The sequence below is a fragment of the Sylvia atricapilla genome, chromosome 7 (genome assembly GCF_009819655.1).
Source record: "Sylvia atricapilla isolate bSylAtr1 chromosome 7, bSylAtr1.pri, whole genome shotgun sequence".
In the NCBI taxonomy this organism is placed as follows: domain Eukaryota; kingdom Metazoa; phylum Chordata; class Aves; order Passeriformes; family Sylviidae; genus Sylvia; species Sylvia atricapilla.
Window position 1 is genome coordinate 19,102,996 of NC_089146.1, and position 22,648 is coordinate 19,125,643.

At 37.2% G+C, this 22,648-nt stretch overlaps 1 protein-coding gene across 1 annotated transcript in view; it reads right to left on the bottom strand.

The window, feature by feature from the left end:
* Nucleotides 1–21,576, bottom strand: part of LOC136363526 (collagen alpha-1(XXVIII) chain-like) — a 32,234-nt gene extending 10,658 nt beyond the window's left edge. The window contains exons 1-24 of the mRNA XM_066322848.1: nt 21,426–21,576; nt 20,096–20,664; nt 19,143–19,163; nt 18,537–18,596; nt 17,317–17,370; nt 17,195–17,239; nt 16,377–16,403; nt 16,057–16,101; nt 15,356–15,400; nt 14,590–14,643; nt 13,769–13,837; nt 13,030–13,098; nt 11,219–11,287; nt 8,993–9,061; nt 8,509–8,577; nt 8,358–8,426; nt 7,139–7,207; nt 5,849–5,920; nt 5,192–5,260; nt 4,463–4,534; nt 3,603–3,671; nt 3,118–3,186; nt 1,383–1,451; nt 249–317 (exon numbers count right to left, since the gene is read on the bottom strand). Coding sequence (XP_066178945.1) covers nt 249–317; nt 1,383–1,451; nt 3,118–3,186; nt 3,603–3,671; nt 4,463–4,534; nt 5,192–5,260; nt 5,849–5,920; nt 7,139–7,207; nt 8,358–8,426; nt 8,509–8,577; nt 8,993–9,061; nt 11,219–11,287; nt 13,030–13,098; nt 13,769–13,837; nt 14,590–14,643; nt 15,356–15,400; nt 16,057–16,101; nt 16,377–16,403; nt 17,195–17,239; nt 17,317–17,370; nt 18,537–18,596; nt 19,143–19,163; nt 20,096–20,664; nt 21,426–21,576 — 2,043 coding nt within the window. The remainder of the gene's footprint in view (nt 1–248; nt 318–1,382; nt 1,452–3,117; nt 3,187–3,602; nt 3,672–4,462; nt 4,535–5,191; nt 5,261–5,848; nt 5,921–7,138; nt 7,208–8,357; nt 8,427–8,508; nt 8,578–8,992; nt 9,062–11,218; nt 11,288–13,029; nt 13,099–13,768; nt 13,838–14,589; nt 14,644–15,355; nt 15,401–16,056; nt 16,102–16,376; nt 16,404–17,194; nt 17,240–17,316; nt 17,371–18,536; nt 18,597–19,142; nt 19,164–20,095; nt 20,665–21,425) is intronic.
* Nucleotides 21,577–22,648: the final 1,072 nt, after the last annotated feature.

A 22,648-nucleotide genomic window follows, 5' to 3' on the forward strand; every position in this document is an offset into this window, starting at 1 on the left:
AATGTATTCAAGTCAATTATACACAGGAATTACAATTCCCATATTATAAAATGAACTCCAGATTCCTCAAACCAAAAAACCCCCAACAAACCTACAACAAAAAAAGATCTACCTTTTCTATATTGAGAAGAAAGTTAAAGCTGGATTAAGTAGGTATTCTGACTATGATCTAGAGGCAGGAAATGTACCTCTGTGAAGTAGAGTATACACAAGCAAGCATTTGCTTTTCTAGAAGTTAAAGTCTGTACCTTAGGTCCTGGTAGTCCAACTCCCTCTGGGCCTTGTTCACCAGGAATCCCAGGGAGGCCTGGCAGGCCCTGGAATTGTATGCACAGACAGAATATAAATTTAATTTACAGCTGCATTGACTATGTGCATTTTTTAATATTTATATGGTGCTATCTTGACTATATTGTCTCTTAATGGGATCACTGTGATGTACAGCTGGTTAAACTTTACTCTGATATGCCAGACGTAGTGTCAGTAGCATTTGCATGTGTGTTGCATGTCATGCAGGGGCTTGAATGTGTTTGAAGGTAGAGGAGTCTAATCTGGAGAGGCAGCTGTAGAAGCAGTTCTTCATCGGGTTGCACAAAATTACCAGCAAGTATTATAAAATCCAGTTTCCTTGTATTTGTTAATTTTTGTATCTCAGTGTGGCAAATGCAAGCACTTTTACTGTTGTCTTTAGCATAGGCAAAGGCAAGTATGTGTGATCCAAATTCCCTGACTGTAGCCAGCAATCTTTCTGCGACTTGCTCACTGCACAGGCAGGTCACTGCCAGGCTGGTGGAGCACGCTGATGAGCAGACTGGATATGTGAGGCCAGCATTGCACACGTGTGCAGGGAAGGGAGAGGAAGGAGCCTTTTCTCTTTGCATCCTTTTGGCAGGGATTGGTTATATCTGCCGACAGAGGCCTCTGTAAAGAGTAGTTCTGGCTCTTTGCAAAGCAGACGCTTTTTTAGTGGTTCTGGCATGTATATGGCCCCAGCTGCTTAGCTAGATTGTATTTTCCTGTTTGAGAATAAATTTTGTACAGTTGGGCAGAAGACAGGACCCTACATGAACATTTTGAGGGAACTGACTGAAATATCAGTGAAAACTACTTTGGAAAAAAGAACCCACTTGGAATATGTTACAGTGTGTAGTCAAGTGAAGTGGAGGACAGGGATGATCTTGTGCTATTTCAGAGGAAGATCTCATTTTCTTCTGTGCTGAAATGCATTTCCACAGTTCAGTTTTAGGCTTTTTAGACTTTTATCTTTCCTAGCAAAGATTTTCCCAGCAAATCTTTCCTAGCATGTCAGACATGGAGGATAATTCCTTAGGTGTAGTATTTCTTTCTTTCCAATTCACATCAAAGAAAATCAGTAAACTTACGGGTGGGCCGGGATAACCATCTCCTTTTTGCCCAAAGGGCCCAGGAGGTCCTGGAAGGCCTTGGTCACCCTGGTGAAGGCAGGAAAAAGAGCTGAGTGAGCCAAGACAATTGCTAGCAGGAAATTATCCATGAAAGTGAAACTTACTTGGCAAATAGGCTGTAATTTGATTTTATCTGTCTGTTCATTGGCTAATGTATTTTACTGTGTGAATTATTATTTTAGGTTTATTTAATCCTGGACTAAACCAGTGACATTAAATAGTGCTCATGATTTACAGAACCTCTCACTCCTAAATCACTAATTTTAGTATTTTTCAAGAGGTCTGTCTGTTGTCATTTGTGGCCTATATAAAAGAAGAAATTAGTTGTATTCCCCAAGTATTTATCATTATTTGTTCCAAAATTCTATTTTCCTATAATGCTGTGGAACCTCATTAAACCTTTTGAGCATAACAGAATCTTCCTATGGGAAATGTACAACTAAACTCCTTTCATGGATCCAGACAGCTGGAGTATCTCAGGAACAGATTTACCAAGAAAACTCAGAGAACATTAAGCCTCCCAGCCACGCTGAGGGGGCACTGCGAGTTGCTCAGTTGCAATAGAATGGATGATTAAGATTGCATTTGTTCTTGTAGCTACCCAAAATATGGGGATTTAAAACAGTGGCAAGAAAAGACCCATGCAAAAATAATTTTAAAAATTGGACTGTAAAAAGCTTTATCCTGTATGGCTTTACCCTGTATGGTTGTGGGTCTAAGAACTAAGCAAAAGCAGAACCACTAATGCTGACAAAGACAGCAAAAAGTGAAGAATGTAGTCACAGAAACATGTAGTATTGCCCAATTGACAGAGCTTTGGGGGGCTCATGGCTGAGGGAGAGAGACTTGCAACTCTGAGCAAAGAATGTGCTTCCAGGTGATTAATTCCTGTTAGATCCCCAGAAATGGGACAATGACTGGACTATACTAGAAAATTATGTGGGTTTATCAGCATAATTTCTTCCTGATGAAAATAAATGTAAAAATCTTGAAGACCACAGACTGATCAAAAAGCGATAGAGATTGTCACGTTTCTCATGCTTTTGCTACTCTGTTCAGTTTGCTCAAAGAACAAGGATTAGGGATGTATTCAAAAGTACTGTCAAACTCACTAGGAAAAACGGTGGGGGAGGGGCAGGCAGGATCCAGCATATTTGGAGAAACACAGATTTTTATGTCCTGAGTTTCTTAGTCTTTGGGCATGATCTTTCCTGAGTGGATCACTACCACTGAGGCAGTAGTAGAAAAGTGGTAGACGAAAGCTGTTAGATATTAGCTACATATCCATGTTCTTCTTACACTATAACCCTGTGTCAAAGTTATGAATGAAGCAAAGGGGCCTGGCTGAGAAAAATCTGCTGCTTGCTAATTAACATGTAGGCTGTTGTAAGCAGGGTTAATTGGGTCTTCTCTCTGAATTCACTCCTCATCAGTTAGAAAGTCATTCTTCTGCTGGTTCTTTGCCATCTGAAAGCTTACAGCTCACAGACTCTGAGGGATTGACCATCTATGCTTTTCTAGCTCTGCAAGTCCTTACACTCTGCCAGAGTTGTAGGACACACGCACTAAGGACTGTGGAACATTTCAGTGGAACACTGTGGCCATCCTAGAAGATTTGTTGTCGCTTCACTGAAATCCTCCTGCCTTATTTTACAGTTGTATCAAAAATTAATTTTAACAATTTAGGAGCTACCTTTGCCCCAGGAAGCCCAAAACCTGGTTCTCCAATTGGTCCAGCAAGACCAGGTAACCCAATGTCACCCTGCAATGAGGAAAATAATCTTCTGGTTACATATCTTATTAAACATTACAGGCTGTGGGTTTCTGTTATACAAATTCATATATAATGAACATCTAATTTTATTTATTGCTATTGCAAACATTAAACACCAAAAGCAGAAACAAAAATGAAAGAATAAATAGAAAAATACAAAGAATAAACAAAAGTGTTTTGATATCCAAGGTTATGAAAAAATAAATAACCAAAGGTAGGCCACACCTCAGGCTGCCAATTAATACCAAGGCACAGTAGATTGGATACAATCCCCGACTCTGTTCATAGAAAAGAAGTTTTAGTTGACCCCATTAAGATAGAATTGTTTACACAAATATTGACATAGGCTACTGCAGTTTTCACACTGGGTTTCTAATCACTAGGAGATGGAATATGGATGATACCTTTGGTCCAGGCACAGATCTTCCAGGGGGGCCTGGCATTCCAAGACGTCCTGGTGCACCAGGCTCCCCCTGCAGTGAAGGTAGGAGAGAAAAAATAATGGATTTTTCTGAAAGTGAGCATCACCATCACACAGAGAAAACATTTATGCAACAATTTACATTTAATTCCATTAAAATTCTATTAGAATTTCTAATAAGCTATTCTGTGCAGACATCAGTGTAACTATTTGGAGAACTGATAACAGCCATATTCTGTTTTCTCCATGGAAAAGAGATTCTTCTCAGTTACTGAACAAACACATTTTTAGAAGTCCCTTTCTTAGTGTATTCAAGACTGGGTCCATCCAATACAGTGCTCAAGACTCCCTGTCCAGCTGTGTAGGTATACTGAAAACATATATACATTTTTGTTAGAGTAGATGTTTAAAAATGTCTCTTTCAGTGTGCTTTTCTGCCTCTTTTTCCTTTGTTGTGGAAATGCCCTTGTGTGTATAAATAGTGAAAAAATAAGAAACTGGAGGAGAAACCTGGAGTCTTTTCTCATTTTCAGTAAGTACTGAGTATTTTAACAGAAAATCCAAATTCAAAAAAGAAAATCACCCATGAGTCAGTGTAAGGGAAAATAAAGTCCTGTCATATATTTATATGCCATATACCATGCTATCTTCTCAAATATTTCAGTATAAAAACACCAGTATATACCTTTACTTATTGCAAGAGTACGAGAAGCCTTTGCTGAACTTCTTTGGAATTATTTTTTTATGGAGCAAGTTCATTCTGGAACAGTCGTTTCTGAGATCTGGAACAATGTACAGCTTTGGGAGACTTATTTTACACATACAGCATAGTAATAAACTCACTTTAGCTCCAACAGGTCCAGGCACTCCTGTTGGTCCTGTTAATCCACGTATTCCTCTCTGTCCTTGATCCCCCTACAAAAATGGAAAACATGTCACACATGCCAAATAATTTAACAATGTATAATTAAAATCAATTGTAAATGTCAGTGAAAGATAGCAAACTTCTATTTGTAGGTGGTGCACATGAGCTGTTCCTGTTGCCTTCATTGGCAAGTCAGTTAATTCTGCTCACTAATTGTCAGTAATTGTCCAGTTTTGGATTTGTACAATTAAAACGACATAGATTTCATCTGCTATTAAATAAACCAGTTTACCACAGAATACTGTGAGATAAATAAAAGCCAAAAGGCATCTTAAAGGTTGAATAACTGCAGCTGAAAAGTAAGTTACTACATTAAAAAAGATGCTAAGAAAAATAATCAAATCAGGAAAATATAATTCACTTGCTAGTACTTTTTTAAAAATTTGAAGACAAACAGGGCCAATCAGCTGGTCACAATGCTCTGTCTGATTGACCACAAAAGTTAAGAATAGTGTAAAGTTCTAAAGGGAAAACTGCTGTTCAAGCAGATTACTAGGCTGTAATAATTAGAACAAAAATGAAACAGCGATGGGTCCAGAATAATACTTTCTTTGTAACTTATATTAGACAACAAAAAGAGAAGTCTTTGACAAACCTATTCCTGGACATTACAATTTTGAGTGACACCTTTAGTAAGAAATCCTCACCTTTTCCCCTTGTATTCCAACTCCTGGAGCACCTTCAGGACCTCTAAGACCAGGCAACCCTGGTTCACCCTTGAATAGAAAAATCAAAGGAGTATTTCAGAGCACTGCATGGACAATGGTGCAAGATGAACTTTGTATTCCCTTGAATAGTTTCATTAAAACCATAGACCTTTTGGAATCAATTACAAAACTCTCACTGATGTCAGGTGTGGCCAGGGTTGTTTTCCTGTATTCAGAAGGAAGCACGAGTACAACTCTTGTGTGGAATGTGTGAAGTAGCATATTTCCTTAGTGACAGCTGACCACTCTGAGCATATAACCTTAGGAAATGGGGTTTTGAATCTAGAAAAAAACATGGTCAGAAGGCCATGAAAGCTTGCCCAAAGCCATTTTAGTGGTTTCCCTTCTCAGTTGCAGGGAATCTAATGAATTACAAAAAGCACACAATAGTAAACAAGGCAGCGCCCCAAAAAATAGAAGAAGTGAAGTTTTTCCTAAAAATGTATATTCAAAAGAGATTTTTTTTTCTGAAAAAATGTGGTACTTTTCTCTTGGTCATGAACACTCTCTCTTCTAGGTTTGGGTGTCAGCACAGGGAGAACAGTAGGAATGCTTGAGGTGAAGCAGATAGACTTCTGCAGAGAGAGATGAACCAACCTTTTGTCCAGGGGCTCCATCTTCTCCTGGAAGACCAGGCAGACCTGCCAGTCCTGAAGGCCCTGGATCACCCTGACATCAGCAAAAAGTAAATTCTTCTATTAAATGCAGACTTGGTACTATTCCTTCTCTGAATTAAGGAAATTATTTAATTTTTTCCCCTAAACTTCAAATATATTTGTAGAAAACATTTATGCATGTGAACTGAAGTCTTGTCTTTTTTTATAAAGATAGTTCCTATTACTTGGTACTATCCTACTGTCTGATTGTTTTGAACTGTGCATTTTATCCATACAATTAAAATTATTAGCTATTAATGATTCAGCTTATTCTTGAAAAATTATGCCATCATTTCATCAAGTGGCAGTATTTGAAGTAAATACCAGATAGAACTGACTGTGACACAATGGCTGCCATCTTGCTGATGAGTATCAATGCAAATCAATTAATGTCAGTGGAATTATCATGGCCCTATTTATGTAAGATTCAACAGCCTGACTTGGTTTTAGGTGAAATTGGATAATTTGGGGTCAAATGGGTTCAATCAGCATTACTGTATTTTGTGAAATTAAAGAGAGAAATTGAATAATTTCTTTTCCAGCCCCTGTCACAAATCCCTAACAAACAAGAGCAAAATCAGGACAGCCTTGTGCCTTTCCATTGTCACAAAAGTACTTTTTCATCTATTCTTATATTCTATGTTAATCTGTTAATGACATAGGGACTGGTTACTATCTTGGGAACTTCAGCACTAAGATAATCTGGTTACACCTTCTTCTCCCTCTTAGGAACTCAACTGTTCTTTCTGTCCCCCAGTACAGCTTGTTTCTTGTATGAAGGTGTGAGGATGTTGCTGCTCTGTTTCCATCACATTCTCTGTAAAAAGGAAAGGAGCAGCACAATAACCACAGTTCAGGGCTTGTTTTCCCCTCTCTGCCTCCAGCACAGCCTACACTTGGGACTGTGAGTTCTGGCAGCTGTTTAATATTCTGGATGGTTTTCTGGACAGAGCTGTAGGTGAGCTGTGTGCAGTGATGACTTAAGCATGAGCCAGGCAGGTGGAAATTTTCAGTCACCGTAAGCCTTACTGCATTTTTACAGAACACAGATATTTAAAATGCTGCCATATCTGGAAGTTATTAAAAGTCTGTGTTAAAAATTCAAAGAATAAGAACCTAAATTTTATTTTTAGGCCAGTTTTTATGTGGCTTCAGAAAGGATAGTAATGAAATATAAACGTATAATCCAAATGAAGAAATAGATTAAATAATTCCTCTATTAGCACTGTACCTTAGAACCAGGTTCTCCAATACCTCTTTCTCCTGGCACTCCAGTCTCTCCTGGCAAGCCTTGTTCACCCTTAAGCAGATATTAGTTTTTAACAGCATTATTATGAAAAATATAAAAACATATGCTTCATTGTTAAAATTTTAAGAAAGATCAGTGTGATATTGTCTATAGTAAATGTATTAAACCCTTGGTCACAAAGATTTGGAATTTTCCATGTGTTTTGAGCTGTCACCAAGGAGCTGTGGGTGGAAATTATTAATGCTGTAAATCTATACTTGCATGTTCCCGGGAATCTTTACTGCCAAAGAGCTGATATTTCAGGAGCATATATGGCATCCACAGACAATTTTTTAAAAAAACTTTTTAGCAATGGTAAACATATCCCTGCACAATCAGTTAAAATTAAGAGGTGATACTTGATGCTGCAAAATTCTTTACTTCTCACAGACACTTGACCCACTTACACCTCTAGTTCCTTTATACCATGCTTTGATAGCCTTCAGTCATTCAGAACTTTGTAACATATTTCAGGAAATGACTTTAAAACTCCATTCCAAACATCTCTAGGGTGATGTCTTTCATTAACAGTTCTGTATTTTGTGAATCAGTTAAGTTTTGCTTCAGAAAAAGGTGTCTTCCTTACACCTTGGACCATTTTTAATGTCTAGATGCAGCAGATACACAAATTCAGGTGAGACAATTAGGTAGCAGAAGTTGCAAGGAAGGCAGCCAATCTCTAATGTATCTATGTATATATTTTTCTGGAATGGAAACAGTACAGTGAGAATAAAAGATGATATGGAAATTGGGATGGTTCTCTCTTTTAAGTGCACCTAATTTTTGTAACAGGTTTACTGCATCTCCACGTGATGTGTAGAAGGCACAAGCTCAAGGCAGACAACAGTCTCAGTGGAAGTGTATGAGGCAAAGGGCAGCTCACTGTCTGGTATGTGGTACCTGAAATCTTCTGTGTGAGTCAAGCAAAAACCTAAGTAAACAGCCATGGCATTACTTTGCCAATGCTTTTCAGTGGAGTAGGATTTGCTGTACTGTTTATAATATTGATAAAGAAAATATTTTCCTGCATCTATGTCAATACTTAGATTGGTGTTCAGCAATCCAGTTTAATGTGGATAAGTATAGAGACAGACCATTTCCGGATTATGAAACATAACAGTAAAAACAGCACAGTAGCTTTTATTTCAGAAAGTTCCCTGACCTTTGGTCCAGGTATCCCCTGTCCTGGTAGACCTCTAGAACCAGGTGGTCCTCTTGGGCCCTCCACTCCCTGAGAATAGTTAAGTAATTATTAAAAATAAAATAGTCTCTGTTACTATACACTGAATTGTTGAGTGAGGGGAAAATTGTACCTTTTCTCCTTGAATTCCAATTCCAGGCAATCCAGCTGACCCTGGTAAACCAGGAGGACCACACTCACCCTGGCAAACAAAGTACAGTTGCTTAGTTGTGTAAAGATACAGAAACAATGTAGGACAACTCCCATGCTAGTCCGTACATGTTGACTTCTCTCAAAGTCAGTAAAGCTGGGTATCTGACCTTTTAGCTTCCATACATGCATTTCACACATGCAACTGGTTCAGTTGCAGACAACTTCTTGTCTCTTTTTCCCTTTTTAAACCTTAACTTTCACACAGAATCAGATGCTTTTTCTAATATCTCCTATTTTAATATGAGGAGAGGTTAAAATGGGTTGGGACATAAATCTTAACTAAATACCACATTATCCAGTGTCTTTTATGGGTTCCTTGCCTCACTGTACCTTCTGTAGTGAGTATCAACCCTGTATTAGATTTGTTTGCATGCCATTAATCCCCTGGTGTATTTATTGCTCACCTTTTCACCTTTTATGCTGATGCCTGGAAGTCCACGAGGGCCTTTTGGTCCATCAAAGCCACGGTCTCCCTACATGAAAAAACAGTAAGTTGTTAACTGTGGAGACACACAGCTGTTCTCTCTGAAGTAACTAGAGACAGTGTTTGCTCTGTCATCATGAAAACCAAAATGAAAAGAACCACAAAACTGCTCCTGGGTCTGTGTTCCAGGATACCAAAGAGATTACCTTTTTAAAAGAGTTTGCCCTGCAATTTGAAATTGCTGATGAACAAGCTTCTTTTTTATCTTTCTGCCCACCTCAATTACTTAAGGTCCTGTTCTGCTTCCTCTCCAATCAATGGCAAAACCACAACTGATTTAAATGTCTGCAGGGCTGAGTATTGAGACTAACTAAAAACTGAATTCTGCTTGTTTTTCTCATGGGTTAATCTCATTAAAGTGTGGGTTAATCTCATTGAAGTGGGGTAATGAGGATCTGGCTCCCACTAAGCATTTGCCAGAATGAAGATCAGGTTGACTGTATTGTTGTAGAAGTCTATTTACAAATATCATTGTCTTTCTAAATGTTCCTTTACAAAACAGTCTTGGGGAAAGTGCTGGTTACTAATAAGGGTACAAGTATTTTGCTTTCCTGTACTTCTCGTAATAAAACATGTAGAGGCAGACGTTAGCTTGCATAAATTGTCAAAAAATCACCCAGGACAATGAAAGTATGCCCCAGACAGATTTTTTTTATCCTTAGTAACCAATTATATAATTTTAATTTTGACAGAAATACATTATGAGGATTTCTGTTTAAAATAACATTCTCTACTCTTGATGCTTTGGAACATCTGCCTTCATTATCCTTTTCACTAAACTGTGAGCTTGTAGTAAAAAATCATGAAGAAAGCAACTGTAAAATTTGCTTAGATTAACAAATGACCTGTTTAGAACCAAAGAACTGACATGCTTGGCAGCCATTGATTGGATTAGAGACACATATAGACTCTGTTCATACATGCTTGGCTACAGGTCAGACTTGGCAGTAAAAAGTACATTTTTTATAGAATGAAGAGTTCCAATAGTGCTGACAGAATTTCACTTTGATTATTTTATTCTGCCTATCCATCTCAACTGCTTAATATTTTAGATTATGCATTCATCTGTACTTGTTCCCATTGTGCCCTTTGCTGTGTTTTAGTTATTAGTTTTAGTGTTTCTTCCCACATGAACTGGTATTTCAGTGGCAATTGAGTGATTCTGAAAAGCATTTTCTTTAAATTGTATTTTTGTTAGTTTTCATTCATGAGAACTGCTAAACAGATACAAGCCATCAACAATGGGGTTAAATAATTTACATAATTCATCATCATAAAATATTAATAAAATCATAAAATGTTTCAAGATATTACGCTGCTAGCAGCAATTAAATTTCAACCTGGCTGACAACATTATTGTTGAATGCTAAGCAGAAATCCTAAGATTTTTAGTCAGGGGCAGTTGGGCTCTACATCTGTGAAATCTTTTTATTGCTTTCTCAAACAGAATTGGTGTTTGCATAAAAAGGAGCAAACTGTTTCATTGCTCATTTAATTCATGTACAAGCTGTATCCCTTTCCTACTGTAACCAAAGGCCAAAGTGATAACTCAGCCTAGGAACTGGTTTTCAGTGGGCAGCAAAAGCAACTTCTAATAAGGCCATCCATGTAGGTACAACTACCACTGTCATTACTTCCACTAGATCTGCAAATTACTGACAGCACCTTTCTTTTCCTGCAAACTGAATTCAGTCTTCTGCTAAAATGCATAAGCAAGTGGCTGAGGTATGTAAGAAGCTTAGAAGCCTGTCTCATAGTGACAGCAAGGATCTCTCTCTGTAAGGATTAAGAAAAAATCCAACAACAAGATGCTAAGTTTTTCATCTAGGAACCTTTTAATGGTATTTTATTTAAAGTAAAATGCTTGAGGCTGTTTTACAATTACGGAATTCATTCCAGGCTTAGATCCCGCAAATCAAGATCAGTAAATTAAATATTGGCTTTACAGCCCCTATAGGCTAACTGTGCCTACAGATCCTGTCTGTACCAAGTGAATTCCATCAAAATATATTGGATTGTTTGATGGCAAATTTTAATGTTGATTTACAAGGTACTTTCTCAGATTCCTGTGCCTTCTATGGACTTGTTTTGGCATGCACTCATTTAATTGTGCTGCTCTGGTCTTAGAACCCTTTGACTGCTGTACCTTTGCTCCTGGAAGCCCTTCTCCTGGTGAACCTCTTTCTCCTTGAACACCTTGTGGTCCTTGAGGCCCCTGGTAACAAAGTATAAAATTACCTAGAATATGTATTAATCACTCAAATGAACAGAAGTGTGATCTATGTCACTACATAGATGACATGCCTTCAAATGCTGTTATAGTTATACGTAGTTATAATCTGTTACAAATAATACAGTAACACAGCATTCCCAGTGAGTAAGTGATGAGCATTCTGGTCTGTAGCAGTAACAATACCCTTCAGGTTGCTAAGGAATCACAGATTATATAGATGAACTTTCCATTCCTTATATTTTGGAAATCATCACTTCCTGAATTTCCGTTTTACAAATTCTTGCTAATATTTACTAATGTATCAGTAAAATCTTGAAACACAGAACCAGATTAAAGCCCATGCAGAGTAATGCTGAGACGTAGCTAGAGATTTGACTGTAATTGGCAAAGAGAATAATAGCATGCCCTTCTCTTTTTGAAAGCAGTTCTGATACAAGCACAAGGGGCAAATAACCAAAAAAATCCTTGTCCAACACCTGTGCATATTGAGCCTCTTTCACAGTGTTTTCTTGCATCTGTTTTTGAGGGGTTTTCCTCCTCTTTATTGCTTGAGGTTACACATATGCCACAGAATGCTGGTAGATTTGTCTCTGCATAGCCTAAATATGCTCCTCTAAAGCTTTAGAATCACAGAGCTTTAGAATCATTCCTGAGTAAAGATATTTGCACTCCGTTAAGCCATTAAAAGGAACTTCTTTTGAAGCAAATAAACTTTAAAATAAATAAAGGAAATGTATTTAGATTTTTTTTAAAAATCAAAATCTCTTATTATAGCAGTAATTTTTTTGGTAGGAAAGATTCACATCACAGGCACCTCTTCCCCCACAGAGTGGGTCGTTGCTCTATGGTGTTATTGAAGACATTCTGGAAGTATTAGCGCCCTGCTTGGACTGACTCTAACCACCAGCTTTATTTGTAATGCTCTTCTCCCTGTGCTCTTCAGCAAGAACTCACTGCTCTCCAGTAGTGTTTTTTCAAGCAGGTTTGAAATCTGTCAGTTCACCTACCAAACGATCATTCTCTTTTTCATGGGAGCACCTCTCATTAAATGTTTATTCCAAATTTTGCCTTGTCAATGGGGAAAAGGTACTTGTGAAAAAACTGAACAAAATTTCCCTTGTGGTTGCGCTAGAAATCTTTCATCCAGATGAAGAAAAAATGAATTTAAGTCTGCCGTATTGTAAATAGCTCAGTATAAGGTGCTGCCTGATATTTAGAAAAAAAAGGACCATAAAATTGACATGCTGGTTTTCTGAATTACCACTAAGAGATTGAGTTTACAGCTGCCAGGAAGAGGAAGGGAAGGAAAAGTAGGAAGAGACTTCAGAGCCAAACCTACTATAAATTCTGCAAGTCTCCTCAAAGCCATGCTGATGTTAATATTCTAGTGATACTGAAAAGCAATCAACTTCAAAGTTATCACATAGGGATATTTGGCACTATTGACACTATCAGGGGGCAGATTTATTTATATATTTCTGTATTATTGCATCAGATGTTACATTTTCATACCTGTTTTGGAGATATGATCATTAGAAAAGTTAAGAAATTGGAAACATTTCCAGTTTATTAAGGGAAATGAGAGTCAGACAATGTATATGAGTAAAAAACAGGAGAAGAAAGAAAAGAGATGGTATAATTTAGCACACATTTTTATGGGGAAGCATGGAGAACTTTCACTTTCTATCCTGCTTTCCTCTCACCAAATAAACAAATAGACATACCATAAATCCTGGCTCCCCAACTCCAGGTGGGCCAACAGGGCCCGGTCTTCCTGTCAAACCAGTGTCACCCTTCAAAGAAAGATGTACTTTGAATATGCCTGATTTAGGTATTTTATGTGTGCAGCATATAACAACTCATCAGGAATTCTGTTCTTGAAATATTAGATGCAGGAGAATACAGGAACAGCAGAGAAAATCTGAGTGTGCTCAGAGTCATACAACACACCAACAGACATTGAACTGGTGCAGTTTCCCAGCTTTAGGGGACAGCCTCAATTCTGCATTTGAGAGAAGACAATGTTGAGTCTAAAAGATTAATTATTCCCTTCATATGCCCAGTCATGTATCACTTACTGTCCTTTCCCAAGAAGTCAGTATTTCTATCAAAGAGTTTCCGTTCTCTTTATGCCAGTCATCTAAACCAACAAGCCTGTTTTGCACAAAAATAATTTCTGTTTAAGACTGTGGATGTGTTTTTATCAAGTCATACTCTTCTTGGGTTGAGTTTATGTCAAGCATAACAACTACGGTAAAAAATGCTTTAAATTATGAACTTAAAATGTACTTTTTGTTTGCAACTGTTTGCAAACAGTTTTGATAACATACAAAATACCTTTCCAGTACCACAAAACCAGCATTTATGGTCTTGAATTTTCTTGTGGATCAGCAAGTCTATTAGCTCAGCTGTCTTGGTCCTTATCCTAAAATACATGCAATACAGAAGATGAGATCCTTGTACCTTTGGGCCTGGCAGTCCTATTCCAGTCACTCCAGGCAAGCCAGGTGGCCCAGGGAGACCTCTTTCACCCTTTCAAGGAACGAAAAGAAAACAACTTATAAATTGGTGTCCAGTAAAATCAGTTTAACTCACATTGTAGATTAATTTTTAATGTATCCTGAAGTTCAGCCCATTGGAATTGTCTTACACAGTACTTCATCTGTTCATCCTTTCAATGCTTCAAAATTCCCTTGTAATAATTTATCTTGTACAAAGATAAGAGATTAAACAAAAGGAGAAATGTTTCATATCATGTAAGTTTAGTCACTCAGCTGTTCTGTGTATCACTGTTAGCCAGCAGATGCAAAGAAGATATCAAGAGAGATAACAAATAATATCCCTTATGCACTTATCTTCAAGTTTTTCTTCACGACAGTATTCCTTTTGAACTATAGAATTCTTCTTGAGAATGTTCAGTTTCAAGAAAAGACTTGATTTGAAGTGCCTAAAGGAATTCCTGTTTGGCACTTAGGGAAAAATATGTTTTAAATTGAAAACTGAAGAAATGCAATGCTAAGTAGTATTCTGTGACCCTACCATATTTTAACTGTTCATTAATGAAGTTGGGAGTGTGATTTGGATCTGAATTCAATAGAAAGAGCAAAGTAATATCTTTCTTAGGAACCTTGTAGAATACAAAATACACAATTTGCTGTCTGTGTCAAGTTAAACTGCATCCACTACAAGAAGGGTATAGAATGTAAGGATAAAATAGTAATTGTCATGAGGCTATATTAATACCTTTTAACATTAATAAAAAGAAGAAATAAAGCAGTTCTTGCCTTTGATCCTTGCAGGCCTTCAGGCCCTTGATCTCCAGATTGTCCTTGCAGGCCCTATTAGAACAGGAGTGGTTTCAACGAGATTTTTTAAGCTTTTTTAAAAATGGCAGCTTGAAAAACAATCTATTATTTGCTGAAGTCTGCATGAAAATGCAGACTTGTTTTAGACATACCGGAACTGAAGCTTTGCTTTGTGATGCATCAATATATTCAGCTACTCAACCCAGCTGGATCTGGTTCTGGGATTCAGGGAGAGAATTTGGCTCTCCCTTTTTTTGAATACAATTAAAGGTAACCTACAGTCAAGATCTGCTGAAATATTTATGATGGGCTGAGCTTCTCAGCCATCAATTTGAGAGTATTGGGATGACAAGACACTAAAGAGTTTCCATGTACTTCTTGAGGGATTGAAATAGTTAAGACACTGAAAGAGAAATGAGTGATTTTAGTTTTTATGGAACTGTATTTGCCGTGGTCTTTGAATGAATTATAGGGGTGATTTATTTGTCTATATTGCTTCTCCAAATTCTTATTAATTTTGCTGTTTAAGAAGATAGATTCTGGGTGCCTTGAACTCAGCAACTCAAAGATTCCATGTCAGTAGGGGTGGGTATGATATTTTTCCAGATCTTTGAATCCCCAGGGAACCAGATACTGTTGTTTTCATAGCTGGTTGTTTTTGGGTTGTGTGTGGTTTGTTGTTGTTGTGGTGGTGGGTGTTTTTTGTTTGTTTGTTTTTTGTTTTTCCCTTCTTTTTTCCTTTTACCTGTATCCCTCTTATTCCTCTGGGGCCTACTGGACCTTCAGGGCCCTGCAAGATAAGTGAAACAAATGATATATTTCTTATATTTAGATTTTGTCAGAACCACTTTTAGGTAACTTTTTACTAAGGTGTCTTATTTAGATATCTTTACATTAAAATAGAAACTAAATTTAAGAGAAACTCAGCAGCCACTAAGTATTAAATAAATATTTTAAAGTTTACTGGTAACCAAAATACAGTGTAATGATGAACAGAGTTCATTATCAAGGACCAGTAATCCAGGATTAAACTCTATTTGCTCTATTTGAAATATGTACAGCATTATGCACTAAATCTTAGAGACTGGAGATAAGAAACCTTGTTTTAAGTTTTATATCTCCTTCCCTTTGCTTACTATTTCAAGCCTTCTGCCTCTGTTAAAGTAGAGTTTTGCCATTGTTTTAAACACTCTCAGCCTTGGACGATAAGAAGAATTATATGAAAATGTTGAAAGAACTCAGAAAGTTAGTGAAAATGGTGTCCTTGCTCCTTGCTCACTACGTATTTCAAAACTGTCAGTTGTCAATTTCTCTCAGCCTTAGAACTAATATATGCCTTAAATCTATCATGGTTGTTACTCAGGGAAATATTGTTGGGTTTTTTTTTTTTTTTGGTTGTTGTTTGTTTTAACTGTGTTTCTTGGAAACATAACAGTGGCTACTTACTCTGTCTCCTTTTATTCCTGGGATTCCACATTCACCTCTTTCACCCTGGAAAGGGATAGGAATAAATACTTATAAGTTATATTGGCATATCATCCTTATTGTCTGGGTGCTTTATTTGAAAACCTAAATGTTATTCTATTCAGGACATATTATAGCAATTATACTGCAAGTTCATTGAGTAACTGTTAAATCTTCTATTACAGCTTGTGGAGCAGCTGCTAACATGTTACTGTTCCTTACTAGTATTTAAAAGAAACACAGCACTAGATATAATAAATAACAACAAAGATGTAGGCATCAATTCTGACTAAAAGAAGTACCTTCTCTCCTTTATATCCAGATTTCCCCTGGGAAAACATAAAAGCAAAGCAGGTTGTGACAATATGTAATCCAAAAGTAGGAACATGAGTATTGACTTCCTTAATACTCTACTCTCTTCAGAAAAATAACATTTCAAATAGAAAAGATGACTCTGATAACTATGGCAATATGATTTGAAGTACTGTGCCTTTTAGTCATGGCAGATGCTGTTGTATAGAGAAATGAATTGTATAATGTATCATTTTAGACTGGGATTCTGGTGATGTAAAAGCAGATCAAGTAGAGTTCATATTTCTGTCTTAGTGAAAAAACATGCTAAAGTAAGAAAACAAGAAGAAGTCACTAATTAAAAAGAATGTACTGAATAAATAAGGAAACATAAAGTAGAGGTATTCATATGTGAATTAATTAGAAATTATGCATGAAAAGACTGGTCCTATACTTAGTTCCTATATGTATTTTATTCAAATTTTCACTGCTGTTATACACTGGGTCCTTTATTTGTCAAATTTAAAAGAACCCAGAATTATGTAGGCAGTGTCAATTTCTGTAATGTTCTTAGATTATCATATCAGAGCACTTCAATGTTTTGGAGGTACTATGTCTTATTGAAGAGTATTTTCTAGATCACACATATAAGAAGGAATTATTCCTTTTCATTGAGCAATGAGAATGTTTTCAAATCTAGTGTTAATGAATCATTAGATGGTAAACCAGAATTGAAATTTGCTCTTATAACAATGAAAAAAAAAAAGGCAGTATTTTGCCTTAAAGGAACACTGCTCACTGGAGAAGAAGGGGGGAAAATTTTTTTTACCTCTATTCCATCTCGTCCTGGGATTCCATTAAGACCTGGGTCCCCCTATGAATAATTTAAAATCAAGATCAATGAAATAAGGACAAGACAGATCTTTCTCCTAAATCTGAAAAAACAATCACCTTTGCTCCTTTCAGGCCTGGTGCTCCATCATCCCCAGTGCGTCCCTTTTTACCCTGGAAACAACAAAATACAATTCTTATGATATATGTTAGTAAAAAACCTTTGTTTTACAACAAATGTGCTAGTTTTCTCAAACTTAAGATATTTGCTTTCTATAGATTTGTTTCTCAAAATCTCTGCATTTACCATAACATTGAAATTGAATATCTGGGAACAGCAGGACCAACTCAATAGGCAGTCATTTTTCTATTTTTGTCTTTGTTATAAACAAAAGTGTTCCGTTCTTCTCTGATGAAAAGAGGTGATCAGCTGTTTTTGTAACTATCCACCTTGCTAAGTGGGTGTTTTCTTTTCTTCTCAACTCTTTGGGGTGTTCTGTGTAAGCAATACCTGCACTTTCCAAGTAAAGACAGAAAATATTGACCCAAACAAAACTGTTTGCACCCAGTATAGAGGGTAAATTTTCAATTAAAGTGCATTGTACTGTGCTGCACAAAGCCAGGGTTTCTGCTTGTGTATGTATAAGATATTCAGGTCAAAAGCATGAGGATGGGATATCTAGGGTTCTCCTTCAAACTGTGACACTGTCCCTTCACCTGGAGCAGGGCCTATAAGGTACTACAGTGCTATAGGTCAGCATCAGGGACATAATATCAGATCATTCAGTTCTTTTTAAAATGTAAGCCCTGCATTTTCTGTCACCAAACCTTATATGAAGCCACCCCCTAAATTTGCTAAGGTGTTCTATTTGTAAAACTATTCTGAAAGAATAGACTGAGACTTTATTCTTGTCTCAGTTGTTCCTAATGCTTCAGTATTTTGCTCTCTCTCTTGCTTTCAAAGAGCTTTTTGTATATTAATGTTTGGGGCTAGTTAGATCCAGCTGGTCTTGTCTGACTGCAATAGGAAAAGTGTTCCTTTCTGCCTTTCATACTGTGGCTTTCATGCTGTGGCTAAAAGGGGAGCCTCACCACACCACTCTGTTCTCCCTTCTGTCTGTCCCCACACAGAGGGAGCGTCTCATGGCATTCTCAGGTCTCTGCACTTCCTGCTGGTTTGGCATCTTCATGCAATGTAACTATGGAGGAGTATATATTGACCCTTGAACTTTTGTTGTCTCAGGATTTGGGTTCAAATAATTTCTTTTAAAATTTTCCACAGTTAATGACATTTTAGTTTATACTGTATATCAGTTATTTGAGAAATGACAGCTACTTACAGCAGGACCAGGAAGGCCTCTTTCCCCCTTCTCACAGTTGCATGTGTTAACCTGGGGACACTTAGAATGAAAATAGTACAAGTCAGCACATTTTAATGGAAGAGATAGAAAACACACAGACATTTCCTTTAAGTTACTGTATGGCTAGTTTAAATACAGCTGTAAGGACCAGAAATTATATTATTATTCTGTCATATCATTATATTGTTATGTTATATCGTTATATTATTATTATGATGTTATATCTTTTTCACTCAGTCTGTTAGAGGACATGTCAAGATGTATCAGCAAATCCTTGCTAGCCTGATGCTCACACATTGTTTATTTTTATTTGAAAATACTTTAGATTAGCAAATTACATTAGTAGTTAGTAAATTAATAAAATATTAATTACTAAATATATTCGTAAATTACCTTAAGATAGCAAATTAAAGCTTTGTCCTACAAATTCAAAAACACGTTTAACTTGAAGACAATCCCATTAGACTCAGCATTTAATAAACTTCTTGAGCTACCAATTTTCCTGAATTAGGTTTCCATATAATTGTAATATCTATATTAAGCAGGAGGTCTACATAGGGAAAAAAACAACCTTAAAATATTTACCTCTTCCTCAGACAGATCTTTCTGTAAAAGACAGATATTGAAAACAACATTAGAAACTTAGTCTTAATCAAACTCTACAGAAAAGACACTGCAAGATGGGAAAATAAATAGATTCAACAACTAGCTAACTAAATTACACAATTAATATATTGACTAACATTAATTAAATTTTAATTTCTGGGAAACATTCTAGCAATCTCTCCATTCTAAAAAATATTGTAAGTATTTTCAATTCTTATTATAGATTGTTGACTGAAATCACTGACCCTCCTTATCCAGCCATAATTTGCTAAAATGACAATGGTAAAGAGGTTAGCTAGATATATGGGAACAATGCACCCACAACCTGCATTGTTTACAGACTGCTTAATAGCAGCAGCTCTTTAGTAGGAGTGAAGGATAAATGTTCTACACTTGGCATATCCAAAGTTCTCCTATTCATACTCTTAAGCACACGCAAAATGAGAACAGGAAGAACACCCTAGAAAAGATTTGACTTTAAAGTTATCATTATTGATTTAGCTGTTATTTTTTAGAAGATCTCTAGAGCTGAGACACCACATACAATGCACTCCTCCCACTTTCCACAACTAATGCAATCTCTTGAGAGGACATAAATGTGTTGATGGATAGCAATGCAATACAGATCTCTAAAATTCTCATGCATGTGTAATTATGACAAAGCCATTATTTAAATCAAACAGCAGCCATGTTATTGAAAGAAGGCACCTGAGGATGCCTGCCTGTTTAGAAGAAGTAAAATAAAGTGTGTTTTCTTACTTGAGAGGTGGTTACTGTGACACAGAAATTGGGCCACTTTAACATATCAAATGTATAACTTTCTTCAATGGTATATTGAAGAAATGTATTTTCATAATATTTTCAAAATATTGGAAATGAGACAAGATTTACATATGTTCCTAACACTATTTAGAATTCTTTCTCATACATACCATTTCTTTGAGAACCTTCTCCATAGTTTCTTTCTCCTGGAGGTTGAAAACAAACCTGGATGCTGGGCCACTGGCCAGTAGCCGGAGCTTGGCAGCATTGTTAACCTCCTCAGCCACTCTGGTCATTCCCATTGTGAAAAATACAATTCCTTGATGTTTAGCATCAGCTGTAGCTGCAAAAATATCTGGGTTTCTTGGATGATCCACTCCATCAGTGAAAAGCACGGCTACTTTTACACTACCCAAAGTCCCTTCAGTCATGTAGAGTTGGGTAAGATTAGTTATAGCATAAGTCGTGTAGGTGCCATGACCTATGTGGGTGATGGGAGCAATGTGGGATTTGAATGCCTCAGGACCTTTCCAGTCATGGAAAGTTTGCTCTATGAAAACAGTGCTGCTGTACTGAAGTAAGGCCATCCTCCAGCGAAGGGTACGTCCAGAACTAAGCTGCAGACCTTTCATTCTGTCTACTGTTTGCAGTACAAATTTTTTCTGTTGTTCATGGTTATAGTCCTTGGCACTTTCGGAGCTGTCCAGTAAAAAAGCAATTTCCAGAATGCAATCTTCATCTAGAATAAATAGATATGTAGGTGAGTGGAGTGACTTCATAGTAAATCTCATTCTACCCTTACATGTATTTTAGGATCCAAGAGTGGGATTGGAATTATGGAAACTTCTGATGACGGGTTCACAAGTGTGAGCCCTTCATGAAGAAGAGCTGAAAGAGGGCTGAGGAATTTGCTCCAGAACAGGTGCTGCAAGGAATAAAAAACTGAAGGTGTGTTGATGTCATGTAGTATGAAATGAGAAATACTGTAGTGTTTTTTAAAATTCATTCTGTCATCTTGGCTGGTATTTCACTGTATATCCTACCAGCATAGGTGGAAGTCATGTAGAAGAAAATGAGGCTTACTGAAAAAGACACTGGAATGTGATTTGACAGAGCTGGATTTTGTCCTTAGTACTAACACTCACATCCAGTAACAAAAAATTTCCAAAAGCAGGATCTGTAGAGTATTAATTTTCTGAACTACTGATGACATTACTTCTATGAAAATAGAGTTATATGGGCTATTATTCTTGTGACTGTAATATGCTCTCAGCCACATTGTAACAAAATACAGATGCTATCTTCTTTTCTGAAATACACAAAAAAGGAGGAGAAAGATGGGAGTAAAAAGATAAAAGTGCAAAAACAAGGCATGTGGGATGAGGCAAACCTGGCTGATTATAAGCATCTTAGAAGGCAAGTTAACCATATAGTCCAGAATCCAAATAAATCACAGTGCTTAAAAATAAATTACACCTGTTTTAAAATTACAATATTCACCTTGATCACTTGGGCCGGGGTATTTTTCTACAATATTTGACAGTTTAGGTTTGGATCTTCTCAATCCATATATCTTCTCTTCCCTGAGATTTTCTGCTAAAAACTCATGATTTTCAAGTATCCACAAAAGCCACCAGAATCTGAGGAACATCATTTATTTGTTTCCTAAACAACACAAATACAGAAGCACAGCAATACAACGACAGTAAAACATTATTCAATTTTGCTTCAACAGGTTGCTTAGCAGTCTTGTATTTTAAATTGTAATCCCTAAAAACAACCTGATTTTTCCTCTCTTTGGTGTAAAGTCTTTTCAAAAACACATAATAAATAATAAAACAGGGACATACTGGGATGATTTTCAAGCATAGTGCATATCGTTCTAGCACGTGACAAACTGGAGACTTTTACAAACTCGCTTCAGTTTCTCTCTTACTGCCGGTATCATTTGTATGACCAGTAGTAGTTCTCTGAAACCTGAGCCATGGCTGTACCATGTGGGTGCGCTGTGAACCCTAGGTGTAATTTACAGAGGTTGTTTTTTTCTGGAAAAACTTGCTTTTTTCCAGAGCTGACATGGAGACAAGTAGATACTGAGGCAAACTCAGATTTTTCCTGTTCTCTTTACTTAAGAAATGATGGTCGTGCCATTTCTCCCTGCTGTCCCAGTCCCCTGGCCTCAACAGCCCCATGGATGAAAAATCATGGCCTGAGGGTGCTGTCAGGCATGAATGTACCTGCTGTGCAATCCTGGGGCCGTGGGCCCAGAGTGCTGAGCTTAGGCTCAACAGCTACCTACTGATAGGACTTTTTCCTTCTGAAGGGAATTGTAACTGTTTGTCCTGGCCTCACAAGCCACCCCAGAGCAGCTCACAGGCTGCTCGGGGTCTGAGACATCATTCCTGCTTCACTTCGGTTTCATTGCCATCTCCCTGCAAACTCTCCCCAGGGAGCTACAGTGCATACCAAAAGGGCACTTTAGTGGCAAGAATGAACCCTCCCAGGACTGAGCATAAGTCATCTGACTCACAAATTCCCTAACACAGCCTTGTCTATAGGGTTTCTTAGCTTCTGATAGTTTAGGGTGGGAATTCCTGTGCCCACAGACAAAGACATAGAGGGCAGGGGTCCTTACCTCAATGCTCCTAAGCAAAAGGCTGTGCAGAGATGCAGGATGCTGCTCTAGGCTGACTGGCGGCTGCGTTGCTCTCCCTGTGACGGGT